The sequence below is a fragment of the Ursus maritimus genome, unplaced genomic scaffold (assembly GCF_017311325.1).
Source record: "Ursus maritimus isolate PB19 unplaced genomic scaffold, ASM1731132v1 scaffold_8, whole genome shotgun sequence".
In the NCBI taxonomy this organism is placed as follows: domain Eukaryota; kingdom Metazoa; phylum Chordata; class Mammalia; order Carnivora; family Ursidae; genus Ursus; species Ursus maritimus.
This window is the reverse complement of record NW_024426996.1, coordinates 79,153,709-79,172,978: the sequence shown is the minus strand read 5'-3', so window position 1 is coordinate 79,172,978 and position 19,270 is coordinate 79,153,709. Positions and strand designations below refer to the sequence as shown.

The 19,270-nt window shown below is 58.4% G+C and overlaps 1 protein-coding gene across 1 annotated transcript in view; it reads left to right on the top strand.

Annotated features, from left to right (window-relative positions):
• The first annotated feature begins 494 nt into the window (after positions 1–494).
• ACOX3 (acyl-CoA oxidase 3, pristanoyl) overlaps positions 495–19,270 on the top strand; it is a 35,761-nt gene continuing 16,985 nt past the window's right edge. The window contains exons 1-11 of the mRNA XM_008705949.2: positions 495–611; positions 2,269–2,426; positions 2,778–3,011; positions 3,849–3,923; positions 4,305–4,394; positions 6,869–7,012; positions 10,769–10,857; positions 13,711–13,807; positions 15,475–15,657; positions 17,442–17,564; positions 19,087–19,210. Of these exons, the coding sequence (XP_008704171.1) occupies positions 2,283–2,426; positions 2,778–3,011; positions 3,849–3,923; positions 4,305–4,394; positions 6,869–7,012; positions 10,769–10,857; positions 13,711–13,807; positions 15,475–15,657; positions 17,442–17,564; positions 19,087–19,210 (1,303 nt within the window). The 5' untranslated portion in view covers positions 495–611; positions 2,269–2,282. The remainder of the gene's footprint in view (positions 612–2,268; positions 2,427–2,777; positions 3,012–3,848; positions 3,924–4,304; positions 4,395–6,868; positions 7,013–10,768; positions 10,858–13,710; positions 13,808–15,474; positions 15,658–17,441; positions 17,565–19,086; positions 19,211–19,270) is intronic.

Genomic DNA, 19,270 nt, shown 5'->3' with positions numbered 1-19,270 from the left:
ATCTACATTTCCTTTGACCCCTGCACATTTCCCGTGAGGGCCCATCTCAGTCTGGAGCCCCACACACAGCCTAAGACGGGGTTTGGGAGCAGGTGTTTAGGTATGCAGCTGCCCCCCAGCCCCGACCAGGCAGGGGCTCGGCAGCGAGGCAGCGGGCAGTTCCTCTAGTCGGGTTGGACTGCGGGGTCGGTGACTGCCCGGGGCGGGGTAGGGCGTAGATCCCCTGGGGGCCCTGGGCAGAACTGGGTAGGAGCCTGGTTCGCAAACGTTCCTGAGCACGCGGTGCAGCGGATCAATGGAAGCTGCCCGGGCTCCGACCCAGGGGCTCCGATGCCCGGGCTCTGGAGGAAGCCCCAGCAATCTGCACATTAAGCAAACATCCCAAGATACGAACGCACAGTGCGCAGGGAGACCCACGGGGAGGACCAGGAAGCGTTCCCCTCTGGCGCGCGTCTCGCGTCTCCTTGGCAACGAGCCGGGGCGCGCTGTGATGACGTCAGGGGCGGAGCCATCGCGTGTCTGTCGTGCCCCAAAGGACGTTCGTTGGGTGCCTGCTGTGTGCGCTGGACGGTGTGGGGACCCAACGATAAGGAGAGCAGGCGAAATCCAAGGTCGGGTCCACGGGCCGGGGACGCTGGCGGCGCGGGTGGCGTGGGGATGGGGCGCCGGGCCGGAGTAGGGACGACTTGTACAAAGGCCCACTCTCCCTGGTGGAGAGTTGTTGGCGGAGGGAGACTGCGAGCGCCGGGACGGTTAGGTCAACTGGAGAGACAGTATGAGGAGGTCAGACATTGTTCTCTGAGGTCGCCACACAGCTGTCGCCTCGAGGGAGCATGAACAGTTGGTATTTCAGAGTCACCTCTTCTGCCGCAGAGAGGAAAACTGCTCCAGTGCCACCCGTGACCTGCAGCAGCGGAACACTTGGCACTAGACTGGCATCACCGTGTGGTCACCCTGACGCACGGAGCGGTGAAGGGACAGGCTAAGTTCACCAGCTCACAAGTGTTCATGTTGGCGTCTCACGCCGGGCATTCTGGCTTCAGAATCCTTGGTCCCCACGGCGGTGCCATCATGCGGTCACGTAGGTGACCTCGGGTGGCGTGGGGTCCTAGGGGTCTCTTTAAATGTTTGGTTGAATTCACAGTGGAAGCCCCGTGGCTTGTCTTTGCGGGCAGTTTGTTGATCCTTACCCAGCGTCCATGTCCACTGTAGGTCTGTTCACATTTCCTACCCCCTCACACTCACTTGTGGGGGAGCGCGTCCCCTCTGCGCCTTTCCCCTCTCACACAGACACATGCAAGTTCTTTTGTCAAGAGATCACATTCCCATTGCTTATCAGCTGAGCAGCTGAACTCAGAGCCCCACGTCCCAGACTGTTTCCACACTCAGTGGAAATAGGCACAGGTTCCTGGAGGCCTCAAAGAGTCAGCTTTGGCGGGGGGTATCCATGCTCAGGACCCCACTCTCCTGCTGTTCCTCTAGGTCTGGGTTCACCAGCCTCTCCTGTCCCGGGCCTTGATGAGCCGGGGCACTGTGGAAAAGGAGGCAGTCCTCTCAGAAAATTTCAGAATGATCCTGTGGTCAAGAGGGCTGGGCTGCAGGTTGCCTGTTTTGTTGGTAGGAAGCCAGATGTCTGTTTTTCAAGAGAGTTCAGGATAAAAGTCTGTGTTCAGGGGCGCCTGGGTGGCACAGCGGTTAAGCGTCTGCCTTCAGCTCAGGGCGTGATCCTGGCATTATGGGATCGAGCCCCACATCAGGCTCCTCCGCTATGAGCCTGCTTCTTCCTCTCCCACTCCCCCTGCTTGTGTTCCCTCTCTAGCTGGCTGTCTCTATCCTGTCGAATAAATAAATAAAATCTTAAAAAAAAAAAAAGTCTGTGTTCAAAGGCTCTCTGGCAGATGTCCCCCATCCAGGAGGGCTGGAAAGGGACCTTCGGTCCTGTCCTGTGTGGCCAGAGTGGACCAGCCAGCATAGGCTGGACTCCAGGGAGAGGCTTCCTGGGCCGTAAGGTCTGGCTGGGCCTCAGGGGATGGGTCTGGTGGCCCCGAGAGGGCGAGGTGTCCTCGGGCCAGGCTGTAGCCCTCGGAGCCTCTGGCCTCAGCTGCCCAGGATTGCCCACTGCCATTGGCCACCTTGTCTTTGGGGAAGGGACACGTGAGGTCTTCTATGGTCATTCTCTTTTGCCAGCCCTTTGGGAGTCTGTTGACTTTCCTAGGCTTGGTGGGTAAACAGGCCAGGTTACTGACTCAGGTCGTCTGTCTCCTGCAGGCTGATGCCCAGTGATGGCGCCCCCGTCAGAAGTTGGCACTGACACCCTGCTACCAGATCTCCCCAAGGGACCCCTGCAGGCCTACCGTGCCCGTGCCTCCTTCTGCTGGCAGGAGCTGGCCCTGTTCCTGGAAGGCGAGGACGTGCTGCGTCTGAAGGTGAGGCGAGCTGGCAGTGGGCCGGGCTGGGCCCCGCGGCTGTGCTGGGTGTTTGGTTCGTGGGCGCGGGCGGACCGTCTGACCCCTGAAGGGCCCAGCTAGTCCCTGGTGTGGTCTGTGTCCTGGGAGCCCTCTGGGCGAGCCTCTCTGCCACCCGGGAAGGAGCACAGGCTGGTTCAGCTTCTGAGGCCTCGGGTCCCTGTGCTTGTGACTGGAGGGACTTCCATCTGTCCCTGGGTTTCTGGGCTAGACCGTGTCCCGTGGAGCCAGCGGCCTTGAGAAAAGACATAGATCGAGTGCGGGTCTGTCTTTGCCTCCAAGTGGGCCACTCCCCGTCTCCTGCATTTCCAGAAAGCCATCTTCTCGGCTCTGGAGAATGACCCGCTCTTCGCTCGTCCACACGGGGAAGACCTCTCCTTGGAGAAGTACCGGGAGTTGAACTTCCTCCGCTGTAAACGGGCCATGGAGTACAACCTCCTCCCCGTGGAATCCATAGTGGCGAACCCTCTGTTGGTCCAGACGCTCATCACCTGTCTGGGCATGTATGACTGGTCCCTGGCTATCAAGTTACATCTGCACATGCTGGTAAGTGGGCGGCGAGGAGGGCGGGGGAGTGCGCCACCCCGGCCCTGGCAGGAGGCCAAGGCGCTGAGAGAGCAGGTCCTCGTTTATGTACATGACATGCAGCCCGTGGACGCGGACGGTGCCCGCGGGCTGTGCTGGTGGTCTGCCTTTGCTGGCTTGTAGAGCTTCTTGGGGATGCGAGTGTTTGGGGATATGTTTCTTTTAAAAGAGTTCTAAAAAATAATATAGGAAGCAAAAGTGGAGATGAGAGCAAGGGGGCAGATCTTGTGATGCTTGAGGGAGAAGTCCTGCTTTCTCAGCTGTCCGTTCAGATTTGCACACACGAGCCCTTCACAAGACCACCGTGCGAGTGAAAGCCCCATACGAAGAGGAGATTTGGGACTTTTTTGCTTTATACCAACCCTCCCCCAAAAAAACGCACAAAAAGCAAAACCAGCAGGGAAGGGGAAACAGGTCAGAGGGGACACTGGGGCTCCCACAGCCAGTACATGGGCACAGGCGAGGATGTGCCCACGGCCTCTTCAGATACGCGGCATGCCTGTGGGGCTCTGATGGAAAGCTGGGCTCACCTGCCCATCCCGCACACTTCTCCATCTGCTCCCCCCCTCTCCCCCTCCATTCCCCCTCCACTCCCGTCTCCCTGCCTGTCCGTCCCCTCAGTTCTCCCCTCGGGCATCTTAGGGGTGAGGTACTGCTGCTTGAGTTATGTGAACTGCTCGGGCCGCGATGTGGGTCTCACCCCGGCCATGGGCGTTACAGCACATGCCGCTCCCGACGCCCCCGAACAGCAGGACTCCTTAACTTGCACCTCCTTGCATGAGGATTTTGTATTTTCAGATTTTTGCATCAGCGATTTACAGCTCTGGTTCTGAAAGACATTTAAAATACCTTCCAAAGATCTTCAACATGGAGGTGAGTTGAGAGCCACGGTGAGCCGTGAGCCCGTGTTCTCCCCGCATACCTCAGGGTGCAGGACGGGGTCCCCGGGGGCCACATATTCCCCGGCACTCAGTGGGTTTAGCCTGTGGCTCTCAAGGCCAAACCTCCAGTTTTCTTCTGCTCCCGGGAGCAGTTCCTGGCTCCGTGCTGCCCTGGTGAGGCCGCTGTCAGCTCGCCCAGCCCGCTCTCCTCGCAGGCTGGGGCCATGGCGTCCTGCAGGACCCTGTGACCCACTAAGACCCCAGACAGTGCTTTGACCTCTAGTTCAGTCCTTCTGGAAAGATGGTGGCGGCCCTCCAGGAGCGCGCAGAAAGAGCCTCTCTTGTCTTACACCATTTTGTGCTTTGCTGTTAGATCTTTGGATGCTTTGCCGTGACTGAGCTCAGTCACGGGAGTAACGCCAAGGCCATCCGGACAACTGCGCACTATGACCCCACCACCGAGGTAGGTATTACGTCCCTGTCGGTCTCGGGGCTTCGAGCATGTGTAAAGTGGGGTCCCTACGCTCAGAAATCTGTCCTCGTACACGTGTACTTCTCACTGATCTCGCTGACATCGGCACCCTGCCAAGTGGCCACTTGGGACATAGAGAGTTTCTTTCTTTGTTCCCGAGGCAGCCTGTTGGTGTTGGGTTCGTAAATGTTCAGGCTGCCCACTTCCCAAAACAAACAGTGCGAAGAAGGTTCTCCTTGACCCCCGTCCCTTTCTAGCTGCCTGGTCCCCATCTGTGGCTAGGCTCCCCCAGCCAGGGGTCTGCCCTGTCCACTCCTGCTTCACATCTGGCCCCTGGGACTGCGTGGCCGGTGAGCATCGTTGGCCACTGCGTCGTGCGTTCCGCCAGCACATCTGTGGAGCAGGTGTCGTTCTCAACACTGGGCACTCACGGGCTGTGTCCTTGCTCTCGGGGAGCAGACGCTCTGGGCTGTAGTCGGGGGAGAAAGATTTTAGCTAATAGAGTCATGGTTTATGTGGTGGTGTGGTGGTCGGTGCTGCGGTGGGAAGGGAGGGCGGGGAGAGGATGGGGTTCATGGGTTGGGGTGGCCTCCTCTCCCCGTGACTTCTGTGCTGTGTCGCTCCCGTCGCTGGGGCCAGTTTCCTCCACTTCTGTGAGGACCGCGCCCTCCGCGGCTCTTTCCGCACCTGGTCTGGTGTCTCAGGAACCCTCCGCCTCCCCCGTGTTGGTAGAGCAGTTTGGAAGAGTCTCTGTAACAGAAAGTGAAGCCCTGTGCTGTGTGTTCGCTCATCACTCATTCAGTCTTCCACAACGTGGGCCGAGTGTGCGCTGGGCACCTGTGTGCTGCCTGCCAGGGGTGCACAGAACCGCAGACCTGAGGGGAGCCCCCGGCGGGCAGGGTGGGGCCGAGGGAGAGGTGGTGGCAGCCCGGCGGGGGGGGGGCAGCTGCTCAGCCACAGCCCCCTTTGGCTGTCCAGCCACCAGATACCATTCTCTGAAAGGCCTGGCCTCATCTCTTTGCTCTGCGCTCTGGCGCTGTGGGCTCTCTGGGCTGAGCGGGGAGGTGGGGTGAAGCCTGGCCGTCCGTGGGGCAGCCTGCTTCTGACCCACTGCCAGCTGGCACCTGCACCCAAGTCAGAGCAGTGAGATCGGTGGCCTGGGGCCCCGCTGTGGGCCGCTGGTCAGGCGCCCATGCAGACTGCAGGTGTTTGCTGAGCAGCAAGTGCCAGGGGCACCTGGCGGGGAGCACAACAGATCAGTCTCTGCTCTGGGGGTCGCCTGTGCTGGAGGGGAGACAACGGACGGCAGCAAGGGGAAGTTGGGTGTGCCGGGGACCACGGAGACACTGAGGGGGTGGAGCAGTGTGCCGCGCAGGAGGGCATCTGTAGATGTGATGGGCTGGGACCCCGTGAAGGCTGTGGGCAGACATGGGCAGAGAGAGTGGCGGTGCCGCGGCCCTGAGGGAGCCCACTGCTTGGTGACTCCTGCAGAGGACAGGTGGCAGGTGTCACCACCCCCCGAGCAGTGGCTGGCTGAGGGACAGTGACGGATAGTGGCCCCACGGAGAGGTGAGCCAAGGCAGGACTGGCAGGCCTACCCCTGCCCCTGCTTTTCCTTATTGGGGTCTTAGCATCTGGAGGGTAGTCCCCGGGGCACTGGGAGTTGATTATCCCATACACACTGCCAGGCGGGGCAAGGATGTTCCCTGTGCACTCTTCCCAGCTTCCCGCCTTCAGGGAGAAGGAGACCTGCCCAGCATTTGCCCGCAGTGGCCTGTAGCTTACACAGGAGACGACCCACTGTCAGATGCTGGCCTTGCCCAGCTACTCAGCCCTCCCCCGCCAACCGTGGGTAGCTCCCCTCCTTCCCCACCCCACTGTACTCCCAGCCCGGCCCCCTGTGCGGCTCATCTCCCACCTCACTGATCAAGCCTCCCAGCTCCTCCCTTGACCCACAGGCTCATTCACTCCATTTCCAGGGTCCACCTTGTGCTCCTGGGCACGTGGCCCTCGTGCGGGTTGCAGGTGGGGGACACTGTGGAAAGAGAAACAGTATGTTGTTGGTTGGAGCCTGTGAGGGGTGAGGGAGGAGCACAGCAGAGGAGGGGCTCCACTTAAAGGCTGTGGCCAGGGAAGGCGCCCCGAGGGGGTGAGGCATCGCTGTAAGCAGCACCTGGGCACTGGCCGGCTGCCGGAGAATCGGGCGTATATTTTATTGCATGACGTGAGTCCTCACTTTCCATAGACGTGTCTTCGTTAAGTCATGGGACCCAGGGATATGCTGTGTTTAAAAACAGGGCTCCCTGCACCAGACAGGAGCTAAGACATTCAGGCACTTCTACTCTTCCTCGGGCATTTTGAACAGAGAATGGTGAATCTGTCTAAAAGGGACAGGAATTCTGCGTGTGTTTCAGTTGTTCATTATAACTTTGATTATAACTTTATTATTATTTTTTTTTGTGCAGGAATTCATCATACATTCCCCCGACTTTGAAGCTGCCAAATTCTGGATTGGCAATATGGGCAAGACGGCTACCCACGCCGTGGTGTTCGCTCAGTTGTACACGCCGGGGGGCCAGTGCCACGGCCTGCACGCCTTCATGGTACAGGTGAGGTGGCTCCCGGCGGGCGGCTTCAGCCCTGCACGTGCAGCATCGTCTGGGGGTGGGGGCGCTCCTGGCTTCTAGTGAGCGTGGACCAAGGGAAAGGTGAACCATCCGGCATGCTAAGGACAGACCACCCACCCCAAAAGGGGATTATCCAGTCTCGAGTGTCAGGGGTGCTGGGGTCAATAAACCCGGTCTAGACCTGAGATCACCTGAGGAAGAGTCTTTCTGTCCCTTTGGTGGCCACGTCGCCATGTTTTCAGCTGCTCATCACAAACCTAGGCTTCCCACCCCCACCCTCCTGTGGTTCTCACCCAGCAGGTGTGAGGTGGGCTCCAGTGCTGATGTGAAGTCCGACTCGGGGCCCTTGATGTAGCCTGTTCCTGAGTCACGGCAGGAAGCTGCCGCCAAGGGGGTGCCCCGAACCGACGGCCAGGCCCGGGCTCCCTGCCTTCCTGGTGAGGCCCGTTTCCCAACTGCCCAGGGCTGCTGCAGTGTCCCCGAACCCTGAGCTTCTGGAAGCTTGTCCAGGACCTTTCTGTCTTGGCCGACTGGATACTGAATGGGAACCCTGCTTCCCCACACCCCGACCCCATTTCGGCACTTTTGTTAAGACCTTCCTGGTGAGGGGTTCTTATGAGAGAAGAAAGTCAGCCACGTCTTTTTTCCCCCTAATTGAGGTGAAATTCATATAACATACAATGAACCATTTTGAAGTGAACAGTCCAGTGGCATTTGGCGCGTTCCCAGTGCTGCCTCTAGTTACAACGTTTTCATGTCTAGGGGAACACCCCGTGCCCACGTTGGCTTCCCACCCCGCCCCCCAGCCCCTGGCAATGGCTGATCTGCGCTCTGCCTTGGTGGCGGCTTTGCCTGCTGGACGTTTCCTGTGGAAGGAACCCTACAGCGTGGCCTTTTCTGTCGGGCTGCTTTCCCGTGGTAGAGTTTTGAAGTCCACCCGCAGACTTTCCTTACTTTTTAAGGCTGAATAACTCATTGTATGAATTGGCCCACAATGTGTGTATGCACTTGCCTCTTTATGGGTGTTGGCTGGCTTTTGCCTTGTGGCTGTGCTGAGCAGTGCTGTGCGTGCTCACGGGCAGGTGTCTGTTTGAACCCGTTTCCGTTCTTCCGGGTGTTCGCCCAGGGGTGGACTTGCTGAGTCCTGTGGTAACACCACGCTTGGCTCTTTGAGGACTCGCCACCCTGCTTTGCACAGTTCCCGCCAATCTGTAGTCCCATCCGTGGCGTATGAGGGGCCCCGGTTCTTCGGACCCTCACCGGTACGTGTTTTCCTTCCCATTTGCTAGTGGGCACGAGTTCGTATCTGCTGTGCTTTTGATTCGCGCTTTCATCATGACGTCTGATGGCGAGTTCTCTTCGTGCGCCAGTTGGCCGCTGGTGTATTGTCCTGGACAAATGTCTGTTCAAGTCCTTTGCCCGGTGCAGCCACACGAAGACCCGCGCTGGTCCCCCCACCCCCACGGGAAAGGCAGAGGCTGTTTGCTCAGGGCTGGCTGTAGCGGGGGGCGGCTGCCATCCCTGGGGAGGCGGGGGCAGTTGCTGAGCCTGGTCAGGGGAGTGGGCTGGGCTTTGTCAGGTTGGCCCCCGTGGACAGCAGGACAGATGAGGGGCGCTGTCAGGCACCCACCGAGCCCTGGCCCATGGCCACGGGGGCTTGCTGGCCTTCTGGAGCTGCTCGCTGAGGGCTGTGGCTCACGGTCCTGCCGTCGCGTGGCCGGGCGCCGTCCCTCAGTGCCTCTCCGTCCGGCTCTGAATGGGGTGCTTTGTCTTCTTACTGTTCAGTTCTGAGAGCTCTTCACGTGTCCTGGAGACTCATAGATGATTTTCTCTCATTCCACAGGTTGTCTTTTCACAGGTTGTGTGTGTCCTTTGAGCACGAAGGGTTTTCACTTCAGTGAAGTCTGGTTGGTCCCTTTCCCCCTTGTCGCTTGTGTCCTTATTTTCAATTCACATTTGAGCCCTGGAGGACTTGCTGTCGCTCTCCATTACCTCAGGCGGCCACGCGCTGCTGCTCTGAGCACGGCGTGTACACGAAGTGACTTTCTTGTGGAGACTGGGCTGGCATTCAGCTTCGCTCAGGGGCTCCGGCCCGGTGGTCGAGGGAGCCTTGGGGTTTCACCCTCTGGCGGGCCCATGCCACCTCGCCATCCAGCGGGGCATTTCTGCGCGCCTCGTGTGCGCCAAGCAAGGGCTCGCGGGTGCGTCCCCGTCCTCGTCGAGGACGAGAGCACGAAACGAGGCCTCAGCGAGCTTGTCGGCGTCGCGGTGTACACTACAGGTCGTAGCCGATCCGGTGGAGAGCTGTGCTTTATCACAGGTTTGTTTCCTCACGTCGGGTAGGCAGGCCTCACAAATTGTAAATGGACACGGTCACGTTCGTTTGCGATAAGTATGACGTTCCCTAGTTCCGCTCTGTGCATCGGTCCGCTCCCTTTCCTTGCCTGGGAGGTCAGTGCGGGATTTGTGGCAACTGGGTGGTCACTGATTTCCACGTGAACCGGGACTCGCCCCCGCGCTGTTTTTCTCTGCGATTCCTCGAAAAGCGCCAGCCTGTTTTCTTTTAGTGCGTCTTCTCTCCGTGTGCACTTCCTTTCCAACTTTTTAAAAAAAATTCCAAACCGTTATGAAAAGTTAGCATCCAAATCTTCACTGGGACTTACTGAAAGATGAGGAAGGGGGAAGAGCATTTATGTTTGGACTTCAGCCTTTGTTTTTCTCTGAAATACCATTATCGTGACATTCAATCAAATCAGATGGTTGTTCCCCCAAAATAAATGAAAGCAAGCCATTCTTCAAATTACTAAACTCCCGATAGCGCAAACTCACTTCTTCCTTAAAGCAGAGTTTCTTGCCCTGCGCCGTGGACCTTTGGGCTGGGTGAGCCTCTTGTGGGGCCGAGCTGCCCACGGCGCGCCATGCTTCACGGCTACGTGCCCAGGGTACCCTCCAGTAAGGACAGACGGAGGGTCTCAGACATGACACCCGGCCCTGGCAGAGAGGGGCGGTGCGGGTTCACACCTGGTGGGAGTCGCTACCGTACTGGCGGTCTGGGGTGCAGCCCGTGGCCCTGGCGTAGAGCTCCCACGGTGAGGAACCATCTGTTAGCTACATCTGTAGTGTCTGGGAAAGCGTATTCACAGAAACCCGCTTTGGGAGCAGAGATCTACAGGACTAAGCTCAGGCTGCGTCTCCTCTGGCACGCGTGCACACGGCCGTGTTGTCCGTTCGGCACAGTCCGGCGGCAGCCCGGCGCGGAAACACAAAGGTGACGTTGCCGCGGGCCTCGAGGCTGCAGTACCCCTCAGCTCCCGTGCCGGCCGCCCGGCACTGCCGCCGTGACACAGCACCACAAAGCTGGAGGCCGGACGTCTGACCTCAGTGTGGCAGCCCCCCCCCATACCCAGGCTCCAGGGGACAGTCCGCTCCTGCCTCGTCCAGCCCCTGGTGGCCACCGAGTCACTGGACCAGCGGCTGCATCCTCTCTGTCTCTGATAAGACACTTGTCATTGGACTTGGGGCCCACCCAGGTCATCTGGGAGGACCTCGTCTCCAGATCCTTTGCTTAATTATGGTTGCAAACACCCCATCTCCAAATAAGATCATGTTTTTGCAGGACGTCGTTTCCCACATACAGGAAGGGAGCCCGGGCTCAGTCACTGGGGGGTTTAACACATTCGTTTTCATTCCCGTGAGGTCCTAATGGCTGCTGTTTATTGTTTTCCATGCGTTGTGCAGATTCGGAACCCCAAGACCCTTCTTCCCATGCCAGGGGTGATGGTTGGCGACATGGGGAAGAAGCTGGGGCTGAACGGTATGGACAACGGGTGAGTGTGTCCCCTGACCTTGGTGGTCACAGTGTTCTCTGTGGGGTCACTACTTGAGGCTGCTTGCTCAGGACTTACATCCCCGCTGATGCCAGCCCGTGGGCTGTTCTGGCCCTCCTAGAGGCCTGTGGGGCCTGTAATGCATGGCAGGGACACACGCCTCACCTGCCCCTTGAGAGCTGTGTCACACACACACACCCCCCCCCGCATCACACAGCCCGTGTCACTCACACACCCCATGTCACACACACCGTGTCACACCCACCCTGTGTCACACCCACACCCTGTGTCACGCCCACCCTGTGTCACACAGCCCGTGTCACTCACACACCCCATGTCACACACACTGTGTCACGCCCACCCTGTGTCACACAGCCCGTGTCACTCACACACCCCATGTCACACACACTGTGTCACGCCCACCCTGTGTCACACAGCCCGTGTCACTCACACACCCCATGTCACACACACTGTGTCACGCCCACCCTGTGTCACACAGCCCGTGTCACTCACACACCCCATGTCACACACACTGTGTCACGCCCACCCTGTGTCACACAGCCCGTGTCACTCACACACCCCATGGCACACACACTGTGTCACGCCCACCCTGTGTCACACAGCCCGTGTCACTCACACACCCCATGGCACACACACTGTGTCACACACACCCCCATGTCTCACATACATCGCATCACACACACATCCACTGGCCTGGCCACCATCTGACTGTTTCTGGAACAGCTTTTGTGGTCTGCATGTGCTCAAAAGAGGTATGTGAAGTTTTGCTTTCAGTTAAACTCACGTGAATATTTTCACAAGTATAAATACATTCAGACTTGTTCTGTCTCTGTGTGGCAAGAACGGGTGAAGATTTTCCATTCCTTAAAAAGGGCACTTTGAGTTTATAGGGCTGTGCTTGGGAAAGCATTGCTCAGCTTTCCAGTAATAAAGCTGGAACACTCCGGGGGTGCTGGCACCCAGTCTGTTCTTAAAAAGTGGATATCTGAACTCACTGCCTGGGGGGGCCTCCGCCAGGCCTGCGCCTCCACGGCGGCCCGTCAGAACAGCTCCACAGAGGTCCAAGCGCAGCGGCTGCTCCCGGGCAGGGCCTCAGATGCTCCCGGCGGGGCCTACAGAGGAGCCGGTCTATTGCTGACCTTCGTTTCATCCTTGGGAGGGTGACCCGCAGAGCCTGGTCTCTTGCCTGCATGCTGGCAGGGGCCTGGCGGCCAGCCGCGCATTCCTCACTGGCAGATCCCCTGGGTGCTCACCAAGGAATTTGGGAGGGGCTGCTCCAGCCGGCCTTGCGCCCAGCCCTGGTCTGCTCTCTTCCTGGGGGTCCTGGGTGGTGCGCTGCATCTCTCCTCCACGGCTGCCCAGACACAGGCTGTGGTGCAGACATCGGCGGCACCCAGGGGACATTGTCACGCCTGCTGTCCACCCACCGCACGGCTCTTAGGAAGCACCTTCCAGGTGTCGGGCCCGGTGGCCCCATTACAAGGGTCAGTAAGACCCACAGACTTCCAAGGAGAAGGAGGTGGCTCAGTGAGAATGTGGACAGTGGGCTGTCGCCACAGAACGGGGCCACCCTGTAGTGGTGTCTGGGGGCCGCTGGTACTGCTGCAGGCCGGGTGAGAGGAGAGTCACAATGGGCCTCTGGGGGAGGTGGTGGCGCTCTGAGGGCTGTGTGCGCAGGGATCACGGGAGACCCGGGCCTGCTGAGGGTCACGGCATGTGCCACGTGGCTGGAGGCTGGGAGGAGCGTGGGGCTGGGGGGGTCGAAGGGACTTGTGCAAGTGTCACCATTCCGGTCCGCAATTTGGAAGGGCCCGTGCTGCTGTGTGCAGAATGGGCTAAAGAGGTGGGTCTGCACAGAGCCCAGGGGTGATGGTCACAGTGAACCAGACCAGAGGACGGGGGGCTGAATGAACACAGATGGAGGGGAGGCGGCAGTCAGGACCCTGCTCGCACAGAGCTGATACCTGGCTTGGATGGGGTGCTTGGCCCCTCTTGGGGGTAACCGCAATTCGAGCAGGAGCTGGTGTGAGCAAAGAGGGGCTGCTCCCCTCTCGGGCAGGGGGATGCTATGCTTTCAACCGTGGCCTCCTATGGGCTAGAAGAACATTCTGGGCGACATTGAAAGTGCTCTTGGTAATCAGATCAGTTGCTGCGGGAACTGTCAATATTCCTAACATGGTTTGGGGTTTTTGCTCCGTTTATGTACCATCCATTGCTTTGTGTAACCTTGTCCCTTAGACTGTTATGAAATAGGTTTTCCCAAGCTCACAACCCCGACAAATACCTTCGATTGCTAACACACAGGAGATCGGTAATGGCGTTGAGTGAGCCTCTAGTCTTCTTAGCTTTTCAGAATAAACAACTTGTGTGCCTTCGGAGCACCAATACAAGAACTCGGTTCTTTTGTTGGACGTGAGAGTTTTCAAACCTCAGTTTGCTGTTTTTTCACATCGTGGATCCTGGTATGAGACTGAAGGGCGAGAACCAGAGATTCTGATCTTTAAAGAAATCCATTTCCTCCTTTTCTGTTGGCTTCCCAGCTTAGTCCCAGTGGCATGAGGCTCCTGGCCCCATGGCTACCAGCACGCGGCCATTCGCTTCGGCACAGAGCCCCGCCACATGCACGCCACGTTGTTTTCCTGAACCTACTCTTTAGATAGAAAAATGTGTTGACATTTCCTGTCTTTGGTGTCTTCTCCCATTTTCTTTCTTTGAGGGGGATTGTCACCCTTTTATCTTTCCCTTGTTTTTACTTGGCTGGGTTTCTGGAGGGAGAGAAGCCCCAGGGCCAGAGCCCTGTTTAAGCAGAAGTCCTGCCGTATCTCCGAACAGATTTGCCATGTTCCACAAGGTTCGGGTTCCTCGCCAAGACCTCCTGAACCGGACCGGAGACGTCACCCCCGAGGGTACCTACGTCACCCCCTTTAAGGTACAGGTATCTGCGGGTGGGACATTGGTAGGAGGAAGGCGCTGCACGAGACGCTCCCTGGGCTTGTGCAGAGACCCGCCGCCCACGCTGGGCTGGCCGGTGGCAGACCTCTCTTGGTTCAGCTTCCAGTGCCACCAACAAGGAAGCTGGCACTTGGGTCAGCTGCACCCCAGGGCCCTGGGCATGACGACAGATGCTGGCCGCCAACTGCCCATGGATGGCCACTCCTCTGCCCACCCCCCAGCTCTCCGGGGTTACTTAGGGAGGCTGCCCTTTGCTGGTGCTATTTCCCCCAAAGGGCTTAGGGACTGGGTTGCGTGGCAGACCATCCCAAATGGGGATAACCGTGTTCTCTCGTGTCTGGTGCTCACCGTATCCCTGAATTCTTTAGAGGGGTAGACCTAGGATGGCCATGGCCCACATTGGAACAGGCGGTCGCCTCCTAGCTCCTGAGTTCACGGCTAGGGTGGCCACATCCCCAGGAGTACATGAGCCTTACAGGACTCTTTCGGAGGACATGCACAGCCTGACTGGAGCCAGAACAGCAGGGTTGGGAGCAAACATGATAGGGACGCTAGGGATGAGGAGAGAGGGCAGCAACATGGAGCCTGGGTCTCTTACCAATGGGAATAGTAGCATCAGCCATTCATTAGAAGCTGGTAGGGAAATGAGGGAGCAGAAGACACACGATAGAGGGGGTGAGCATCACAGGGGTCGGGCTGGAGGCTGGGAAGCCTGAGTGAGGGGTCCTCAGCGGCACAGGGGAGACTGAAGCAAAGGGAGAGGGGGAGAGGCAGCAGCACAGGTGAGGAATGTCTCACGAAGGAGGGAGCAAGCCCCGATGGAGGGCCCATGAGCGCACGCTTCAAACATTCCAGAGAGACACCTGAGATCTTCCAGAGACGGGGTGCGGCTCAGACTCCTCCAGGGTGGAACTTGCTGAGCCTTCGGATTTCCTCAGTGACGACACAACACACCGTTGTGCCGTGTGGGGCGTTGGGACTGTTCTCCGCGTGCCGGCATTGGCAAGGTCACCGCACAGATAGCACAGGGCACATAACTAGGGAAGAAGAGTCCAGATAATAAAAGAAATGAAGGCAGGAGAGGCAGCAAGAGGTGGGGAGGTCAGGACGGCCGGATGAGTTAAGGCGGCTGTAGCCAGGGCCCGACCGCAGAAAATCACCCCCGGGGCCCTGAGGCCGGCAACAGGGGGTTCACACAGATGCACATGAGGCCGCTGTCCGCCGTAAAAGGGCACAGCCATTGACCATCACAGCCCTCAGGAAGGTTGTCTTCCATGGGGAGGGAGGAGTTCCGGGGGGATGGGGGTCGTGGAAACAAGACGTTGGCACCAGCGGGGGCCCCTTGGCCCTGGGGCCCCTGCCTGCACGCTCCGCACAGCCCAGTCCCCTCCGTCCGGAGCCCCTGCCTCTGTAGCAGAGCGCCACTGGGTGCCACCTGCCATCACCGTCCATGACTCAACCCCCCACAGCGCTGCAGCTCGGCCTGCCTGGGCAGCCCTGGCCTGGAGGTCTGGGTCGGGGTTGCCCTGGGGACGGCTGGGCAGCTGAGCTGGGTGGCCCTGCAGGAGTGATCTGGCTCCACTCTGAGCTTCCATCCCCAAGGCCGTTCCCCACTCGCACTCACCACCTTCCTTTCCTCCACAGGATGACAGGCAGCGGTTCGGCGCAACCCTGGGCACCTTGTCCATCGGCCGGGTCGTCATTATGGGCATGTCTACTGCGAACTTAAAGCTGGCCGTCTCCATCGCACTCCGTTTCTCTGCCACCCGCTGTCAGTTTGGACCGTCAGACGTGGAGGAAGTACCGGTGCTGGAGTACCAGATGCAGGTACGGGTCTGGCACGTCCGGCCGCCGCGCGGTCTGTCGGGACGCACACACGCTGCGCTGGGGGCTGCGCGGGGCTTCCTGGGGGCCAGTCGGACCCCCAGCCACCACGGACCAGCTGACTGGGGAGCTTAGCAGCGGGGCTCCGTGAAAAGGAGTGTGTGCTGTAGCCCAAGTAAGGGCGTCGGAGGAGGCACATTCTGGGGCGCTCGCTCCGTTTGTGTGTGAGGACACTGTGGGCGCCTGCGGTGGCTTCGCACGTCCAGGGCCACGTTGTCTGACCACTCAGTGTCCCTAAGACATGACCCTCATGGGAATAACCAGCCGCAGCAGCTGGGCCTGCAAGCTGTTTGCTGTGACGTCATTCAGAGCAGCAGGAGGGACACTCGTCCTGCCAGTTGTTGGGAGAGGCCCCCTGGGATGACGGAGGGAAGCCCGGGCGGCAACACGGAAAAGCTGCTTAGCTCACAGCAAAGGGAGAGGCATTCTATCCTGGGCGATGCTCACAGTGCTTATATGCGAGCCTTTCATCACACGCTGGCTTCCACGCCTCCTGGACGTCAAGACTTCCCGACACTCCTGCCACACAGGCCTGGTCCTCACACCTCCTCACACGCTTGGCTTTCACCAGGTGGGCTGGAGTGGCCGTTCCCAGTTCCCTGGGGGTGAGGGGGCATTGAGGGTCAAACAGGGGTTCCTGTCTGAGTTCAGCAGCAAGTCTGACCCGGGCTTGGGCCAAGCTCTGTGTAAGCACAGGTGCGTTTGAGTGAGAGCTTGAGGGAATCATAACAGAATCCCAGTTTCTTCTAACAGTTCTTACCACGGCTGCGAGCCTATTTTACTAACAAGTAGATGAGGAGAAGTAGAATATCTGGTTCATGACCATGTGGCACACATTGTCCCCTCCACCACGGATCCCGTGGCCTCTGTGAGGTCAGTCCCCCTGACTGCCTGGGTGTCAAGGGTGGCTCAGCAGTCAGAGAGCCTGCTCGAGCCAGAGCCCTGGCACTCCCGACCACTGTCTGTGTGCCCTTGGGCAGGGTACCTAACCTCTCTGTGTTCTGGCCATCTTATTAATAAAGTGGAGCTGATAATACCTCCCTGTGGGCTGGTTGTGAGGGTTAAATACATTAGTCCATGGAAAGCAGTCGGCGGGGTGTCTGGGGCTTGGCACTCAGTGAGCGATAGATGGTGACCGTGTCGCTGGTGGTGGTGACAGCTTCCCGCGCCCTTTCCTGCTTTTTGCTCAACCCAACCTTCCATCCATGCAGCAGTGGATGTGAGAGAGAACCCCTCCCTGCCTTGGGGGGACTGCCAGCGCCCTTTGAGCCTCAGTTTCCCCACCTGGCTGAAGGGTGATTGCTTGAGCCCTGGTAGGCACATAAAGCAGAAGCTGTCACCTGTCCAGCCCTGCATGCCAGTGCAGTAGGCTGGTTTCCCTAGTTGTCGGTGGGCTGATGGTCCCCGTACCAGTCGTCTGTGTGCTGAGACGGTGAGCAGGGTGCGCGGGACGTGGCACCTGCGGGCGAGACCGTGGGCTGGTGGGGATGGATCGGCTGGGTGGGAAGTGCATTGGGTGGGGGGCCTGCCCGTTAAGTGTGGCTGCGGCAGCAGGGTCCTGCCGTTCCTGACCCATGGCCCCTGGTCTCTTCTCTGGGCATCATATCCATCGGCCGTCTGGACGGCTTGGTTCTCTGCAGGGTGGGGGACGGTGTTCTCCGCCTGGGGGGGGCGGGCTCCCCATGAGGACGTGCGACGTGTTAACGTGAGCGTCTTGTTGGCCGCAGCAATGGCGCTTGCTTCCCTACCTGGCCGCCGCGTATGCCTTAGACCACTTCTCCAAATCGCTCTTCCTGGACTTGGCCGAGCTGCAGCAAGGCCTCATGGGAGCAGACCAAAGCACCAGGCAGGTGAGAGGCGACCCACTCTTCTCTGCAGGGTTTATTGTTACTGTCACTGAGGCTGAACAGCACAGACTCAGCCTGTCTCTCAAAACAGCATCTGTTGGTCCATGGCGGCCCCGTGGGGTTCTGAGACGCTCCCTTCGTCCTGTCCGCCCACTCGGGCCTCTTGGAGTCTTCGCTGAGATTTGGACAGTTTGGGCACTGTCCGTATTCCCGGTTCTCAAGGATGTGCTGACATGCCTCTAATTCCAGTCTGTGAGTTCAGCTGTCCTCCTTTTGAGAACATGATGATTGTGCAGAGTCCGCATTCCCGGCCCCTCAGCAAACTTCATGGTTCTGATCATTTCGTAAACAGCCCCGTGAAGGTCTGAGTCCAGCTGACGGGATCTGAATTGACAGTCAAGGATTTATGCCACAAGTGAGTGTCCGCTGAGCTCAGCCACTACGTAAAGTCATCCTTGGTTGATCTCTGCGTAAACGGTTTACAGCCGCCTTTCCATGGCCCCTCATGTTGCCTCCTGGGCGTGAATAAAATGTGAATCACGAGGAATGCGTTTGAAAACAGATTAGAAATACTGCAGATTGGTATTATGTACAACACCCTAAAAAGCCTGTATCAAATTAGCACATTTTGGAATATTCAGCACAAACAACCGGAGTCAGGCGGCAGTGGGGGGTGTGGAGACGGCCAGCAGGGTGCACTGCTCAGCAACGCACGGGTCCGTGAACGTCGGGGTTCAACATGTTTTTCCCCAGCGTGAGTCACTCAAAGTTCTGCCAGCTGACATTGGAGTCATTCTCCGGTTAATAATGTTGTAAAGCGTAAGCGGGCTTTATTCTCTCTGAACGCAGTGGTTTCTCTGAGGCATGGTGGGACCTAAAAGTGGCCCTTACTTATTTCAAGTTGAAAACACTGGTAAAAGGGGTCATCTTGTTTAGCAGGCACGTGTTTGTCTCTTTCTCTTAATTATTTCTATGAAACGTTAGACAGACGCGAAAGGATATCTGTAGGACACATAAGGCCCAGAGACGCTGGCCGGGCATGGCCTTGGAGAGTCGACTGGACGTCATCGTCACCTGCGCTGTCTCCTGGGACCCGGTCTCTGCCCGCCCCCTCCTCAGAGGGGAGACCTGTCCCTGCCTCCTGTTTGATTTCTTGCTTTTCTTTCTGCCGCAGCATGCTGCTTGGTTTCAGGCTCATGAGCGCCCATAAACCGAGTCGAAACGCCCTAGCTGCTTCTGTGCTGTGCCTCCGCGATCATCTTTATGCCCCTGGTGTTTATTTGCTGCACGGAGCTCTGGCCCATCTGTTTTCATGGCTGTGAGACCATTTGTACCACAGCGTATCCACTCTGAGATGAATCCCCCTTTTTAAGCTAAAATGGGTTTCTTTCTTTCTCCTGCAGTTGTCGGGTGCTTGGATTAGACTAGAGGGGACACAAGCCTTTGACGCTAGGGGTGAAGTGACCCCTGACCTCTGGTGTCGGAGCCTCTTTTCACCTGTTCTTTTTGGATTTCCTCTCCCAAGGCAGAGCTTGGACGTGAGATCCATGCCTTGGCGTCGGCGGGCAAGCCCCTGGCCTCATGGATCACCCAGCGGGGAATTGCGGAGGACATGGCTATCTGGCCGGTAGGTTTTGAAGCATGTGATGGTTTTCTGTCTATAGCCCTACTTTTGACTCGGGGTCAGCAAACTACTGCTTATGAGCCAA